At 58.1% G+C, this 6,000-nt stretch overlaps 1 protein-coding gene across 2 annotated transcripts in view; it reads right to left on the bottom strand.

Annotated features, from left to right (window-relative positions):
* Positions 1-1,766: 1,766 nt before the first annotated feature.
* TDRP (testis development related protein) overlaps positions 1,767-6,000 on the bottom strand; it is a 41,926-nt gene continuing 37,692 nt past the window's right edge. For both annotated transcript variants that reach the window (XM_051839247.2, XM_051839249.2), the window contains 2 exons: positions 4,871-4,968; positions 1,767-3,877 (listed from right to left, as the gene is read on the bottom strand). In XM_051839247.2, the coding sequence (XP_051695207.1) occupies positions 3,532-3,877; positions 4,871-4,968 (444 nt within the window). In that variant the 3' untranslated portion in view covers positions 1,767-3,531. The remainder of the gene's footprint in view (positions 3,878-4,870; positions 4,969-6,000) is intronic.

Genomic DNA, 6,000 nt, shown 5'->3' with positions numbered 1-6,000 from the left:
ACCCTGCCGCCCCCTCCCCTTTCCACCCCTGGACCCACACAGCCCCCTCCCCTCCCCACCACTGGACCCTGCAGCCCCCTCCCCTTCCCACTCCTGGACCCTGCAGCCCCCTCCCCTTCCCACCCTGGATCCTGCAGCCCCCTCCCCTTTCCACCCCTGACCCTGCCGCCCCCTCCCCTTCCCACCCCTGGACCCACAGAGCCCCCTCCTCTCCCCACCCCTGACCCTGCTGCCCCCTCCCCTTCCCACCCCTGGACCCACACAGCTCCCTCCCTTCCCACCCTGGACCCTCAGCCCCTCCCCTCCCATCCTGGACCCAGCAGCCCCTTCCCCTCCCCACCCCTGAACCCTATAGGCCCCTCCCCTCCCACCCTGTACCCTGCAGCAGACAGGCTGATTCCAGGCCTATAGCTGACAGCACAGCTGGTGGCTGCCCAGCCCCCAGGACCCCCCCCACTACAGCCATGCCTTCAGCATCCTGAACGGAGCCCTGGGTTGACACAGGTGCTCAGGGGTCCCTGGTTCCCTCAGCCTAAGAACACCGTATCTGTTGACAGAAGGCCAAGCCTCAGGTCTCACTGCCAGGACGCTGGGGCAAGCACCACACTCCTGACAGGGCCCAGGGAGGCCCACCTCACCCCTGCCCAGTGTGTGCCACTCTTTGCTGAGACCATGTCATTCCCACGGGACCCCTCCCCAGAGCACCAACCCAAGGCCATGACTGACAGCAGAGCTTCTGAGAGCAGAGGTGAGGACGACATGGGGGGGCGGGAACACAAAGACATAGGAACACAAGAAACCACTCACCCTGAAACCTGCACAGCAGGGCCAGGCGGCAGAGGGCAGCACCAGGAGGCTTCAGAGAGGGGAGGCAGGAGAGGCCACACATCTGCCCCGGGGCGGTCAGGGTCACGCTTAGCACAGCACAGACCAGCTGTGGGCCAGGTGTGGCCTCGTCAGCAGCCCTGACGCTCTGGGAGGCCGGGGCTGGCAGAGCTGCACAGACCGGGCACGCATGCCCTGCCTCCCCACAGCCCGACCAGGCAGGAAAACAGCTGTGGCCACCAGAGCTGGCTGGGGCCTGCAGTGGACCTGAAAGGCAAACTGGCAGCGCCCGCTGCCCTCCAGCAGCTCCCATGGCCCCTCTCCCTGCGAGCCTCGGGCACACTGCGCGGCGAACACGGCCGCTCTACCGTCACTCACGGCCTGTGCTCATTTCTGTGGTCCTCAGCTCATGGATGCATTCGTGTCCATGGAATCAAACGTGTACGTTGGGTCTCCCCCTTGCCCACGCAGAAACCCAGGAGTAAGAGGCTACCAGCCCCTTGGGAGAGAACACATGTGGTCCCCTCGTCTGTCGCTTCCAGGAGTGCACAGAAACCCCACAGTCAGGACAGGGCTCTGGGAGGAGGGCCCGGCACTGACCGCAACCCGGACACACACAGGCAAGCAGGGTCTGCGGCCCCAGCCCAGCCACTGCTTCTAGAGAGGGTCCCGTTTGTAGACAGATGACACGGTGCCACTGTGCAATGGCCAGCGGATACTGAGAGGTAAAACCCCAGGCCCCCCGCACCTTGAGGGAGGGCGGAAGGTGCACAGGCCCTGCCTGGCCACACCTCTCTCAGAAACCATTCACTGCTCTGTGAAAGCTCCAACGCATCCTCTGCATCTGAAAATGGTGTGAAAAAGCCAGGAAAAGTGCCACCGGCTCCGGTGACTGATCAGTGCCACAGTAAGCAGAGGCCAGTAACCAGGCAGACTCACTGTGAGAGTTCAGAAACAAGTTTTATTTTTAAAAACCTCACTGTTACCACCGAAGCTAGTAGAAGAACAAATGCAGGAGGCAGCACACGGGCCGCCCACAGCCAGGCCCCAGGCCACAGCCCCACTCACTCGATGACTCCAGAGCGACTTGGCAGGTTCTCTCAAGAAAAGAGCACACCAACCAGTACTTGTATGAAAACTAGTTATTTTAGTTGAAGAGGAAGGACAACCACTGACACATGGTTCTGTGGAGAGCGTGCCCATGCTGCCCCAGTCTGCCCGTCCCAGTGTTGAGACCAGCTGCACATCAGTCACTCGGGGAGGCGGGCGGCAGGCACTTAGCATCAGCACGAGGGCATGGAGTCCCCACGTACCCACGGCAGGGCTGGGCGTTCAAGTTCCCACACAGGACGGCTCTGGCCGGGGCTGCCCGGGATTCACACCAGCATTCACCTGAGCTCGCGGGATTTTCCAATCCACTGTTACCCTAAGAATCCAAAACTTTCCTCTGCTTATGAAACAGAGAAAACCTACAATGCAGCATTTCAAGATTCAGCACAAACTGGAATTATCTGAACACCATTTAAAGCATGTCCCCTTCCCAAGTGAGCTTCTTGTCCTAGCAAAGAATGACAGATGGGTGACAGATGAGTGAGTTTTAGATCACTGACAGATCCAGACTCAGGTGGCAGGCCAACAGAGGGACACAGATGCAGACCACGGATGAGAGGTTGATCCACGGTCATTTTCCACCACCCCATGGATAAGATGAGACAACAGGGACACAGCTGTGACAGAGATGATTGAAAGCAGCCACGGATGAGACACTGGTGATGAATGGCAGGGTCTACCTTGTTCTGCCAGAACACAGGCCCTCGGGAGCGCTGACCCTGACTCCGAGCTCGGCCCCAGCATGCAACGGGAGCCTTTGCTTTTAACCGAAACAACCAGGAGCACACGTGTACATCCGACATCTGGGATACAGGCTGAGGACCTGGGGCTGGCTGTGTGGGAGAAACACAGCTCCCCATGGCTGACACCAGGCACACAGACGGCTCACTTGGGCACGACAGAGAGGCACTTCAGCGCGCACACACAGTTCTAATTCTCAGTGAGCAGCTTAACGTCTTCCAAACAAAACTCAGTCATAAAGTGACGGACCTATACCCACACTTTATAGCATTGCTCTAATATGCAAATAAAAAGAGAGCCAGTTTTCAAAGAAAATAAAGATAAATAGTTAAAAGTTCAGGAGCCATAAAAATAAAACTCCCAGAAGAGCCATCATTGCATCCGGTGCACGGAGGCCGTCGCCCCTCAGCAGCAGACGAGTGTGCAAACTTAAGCCTTGCTTTTCAGTGACTTGTCTACAGGTTTTTAATTCAGGAGGGAAAAGTTTAATTTGTTGAGTTACACAGGAGACTCATCTCATTTCCTGAACTGCAATTTTCTGGCAACTGCATGGCTGCTACATTCCCGTGTCACACATGGGACACGCATGTTGCATGCAGGAGCAGGTAGGAGGTAGGAGGGGCAGACGGCTGTGGTCAGCGGCACAGCCATCCCTGGGGTCAGCGCAGAAACCCTCATCTTGGTCTCGGCAGACAGCGGCGACGCGCAGACAAGCGTCGCTGTGGTGAGGCAGTGGACGGAGCCCGCGCAGGCGCCGCGGCACAGTGTGGAGGTCAGGTCACCTTCAGGCATTAGGTCAGGCACAGAGTGGCTTCTCTACCTCCTCTAGGGCGCCGACGCGGCCACGGCTCAGCCTCACTCGGCCTCCTCCCAGCCGTCCCGCAGGTGCCCCTTGCTCTGTCGGCGGATGCTGACCAGCTTCCCCGCGGACCTGAGGCTCCACCGGGAGCTGCCCCCTGAGCTGGCCAGGCTGGTGTACTTGGTGGAGCCCTTGGTGGCATCCTCCCACTCTGGCCAGGGCGGGCAGCTGCCCAGGGCGTCCCCTGAGTTGGCTGCTGCGTCTTCCAGAGCAAGCCTGGGAGGCTCCCAGCCTTCAATCTCATCCGGCTTCTTGGACTGTGTGTTCTGTTTTAAGACCAAACTGTCCCAAAACCCAGACTTCTTCTCTGTCTTCAACTCTTCTTTTAGCCGTGAATTAGCTCTACAGGAGACGAAAGAGGGATCTTAGGAAAGTGTCCTACATACAAAGTTCTCTTCTAGAAAGTTACAGTGTGCAGAAAGCTATGTGAACACTTCTGAATGTGAAAATTATTGCAGACAATAAGGAAAATCAGTTCCACCCACTGCTTAGCATGCTTGGTGGAGGCCGTATCTGAGCACCTGACAACACCTGGGGACAGTCGCATCCCAGACCAGACTTGGCTGTGGGGGCCTCAGTGAGGCCGAGCGAGGGCAGAGCCCCAGCGTCTGAGCAAACAGACGCTCACACATCCAGGGTCCAGACTGAGGGACAAGGGGAGAAAGTGCCCCAGCATCAGACGGGCGTTCAGTGGCGTTGTTGACAGCACAGGGGTGAGGCACTGTCAGAGTCCAGGAGTCCCTCTGTTTTAAGGAAGTGGGAGCCGGGCTGACCCTCAGGCACTGCTGTCCCTGCAGGCCGTGACAACGAGGGGCCCCCACCCCTCGCCCTGCATGGCCCAGAACACAGGTGAAGCCTTGCTCAGCCAGAGCACACAGGGTGTGAATCCCCGCCAGGGCACAGCAGCGCAGGGACGCCCTGGGGGCAGGCGATCGGTAGGCTCAGCGGCGCCCACCGGCGACCGTGACACCACTAGGTAGCTGCTGAATCTGTTTTCAACTTTAAGGACCCTTCTTAACATTCTGGAATGTTTATAATAAAGTTAGCAGCCACATGCCGGTTCACATCTCTCACGGTCGGTGCCTCCGCCCTCTGCTTTGCAGCAAGTCCAGCGGTCAGCGCTCAGGCCGCTTCGCCTCTGCTCGGCCTCTCAGAAGCCGCTCCCCAGAGGAAAGCCTGCTTTGTTTTGTCTGGAACATGCAAGGCCGCCCATTTCTACTGACTCAAAGAGAGAAGGAGACACGGCACCCAGCTGGGACCCCCAGCAGGGGCAGGCAGGGTGCCCTCCCCACGTGGAAACCACTGCCCCGGTCCTGGTGAGCCCAGCCGACTTACCCTCTGGACTTGGGAGGTTTGCGGCTTTCGAGCAGGTACTGTTCATCGTCTTTGTTGAACAGAGAAGTCACCTCTTTCCAGCCTCGGAAGCTGGCTCCCTGAACCCAACGAGAGGGTGAGGGAGATGTCAGAATCACGTCACGGATTGAGAACCAGAGACGTTTTCCACCCCAGCAACCACGGCGCTGGAACGTTGGAATTCTCACACCTGTGCATGGCTTAACAAGGACACGTCCTGAGACGTGCCTGTCCACTGGCACACACACACCCATGTGGCCAGGCCAGCCTCGTGACACAATCAAGCACCTTGGTGAGCGGCCGGCGCTGTAGTGCAGCAGGTTAAGCCACCAATGGCAATGCTGGCATCCCATAGGGGCGCTGGTTCTAGTCCTGGCTGCTCCACTTATGATCCATCTCTCTGCTCTCAGTTCCAGCTTCCTGCTACTGCACCCTGGGAGACAGCAGGTGATGGCTGGGACCCTGCCAAATTTGAGGAGTGACCTGAAATAATTTTTTGAAAACAAATAAGGGGAAGCTTCTATTGTGTGACCTTCAGCACAGCCGGGAAACAACAGGATGTCAGCGACAGTCACCAAGTTCTGTCCTATGATAGTGGCTGTCTCAAGGTCACATGTACCTGGGGTCTAGGGGCCCCAAGGTGCAGGGGCCCCCACCCCAGGGACCCCAGGTCCTCTCCTACCTTAGACCCTACCCTAAGGTCCTCTTTCAATAAAACCAACCCCTCCTGCCTGACAAGCCAGTGCACACCTGGAAGGGGCAGGGGAGGGGCCCAGGGACCCTGTGGAAGCCCCAGGCCCAGCCATGGCCTCCCTGTTCCCCAGGAGAATGCATATCCATAGCTGGGGGCAGAAGGAAACAGCAAACCAAGAGTTAGTAAATATGGTGATAAATTTCAAAAAGGGGTAATAACGAGACGGTAGTGCTGACTCCTGGAAAACTCGGAGCTTCTGGGAAACCTGCTGGCCCTCTTGAGGGTCCTGGGACAAGAGGCAGTCAGCAAAGCAGATCGATCATCGTTGAAAACCAGGCCGCCCCACCGGTTCCCATACATTGACTGCCAGCAAGTCACAGGTCTCAGCCACCCTGGCTCCAGTCTTGTCTGGAAGAGA

Source organism: Oryctolagus cuniculus, chromosome 8 (genome assembly GCF_964237555.1).
Source record: "Oryctolagus cuniculus chromosome 8, mOryCun1.1, whole genome shotgun sequence".
NCBI lineage: Eukaryota > Metazoa > Chordata > Mammalia > Lagomorpha > Leporidae > Oryctolagus > Oryctolagus cuniculus.
This window is presented reverse-complemented; position numbering and strand designations above follow the sequence as displayed.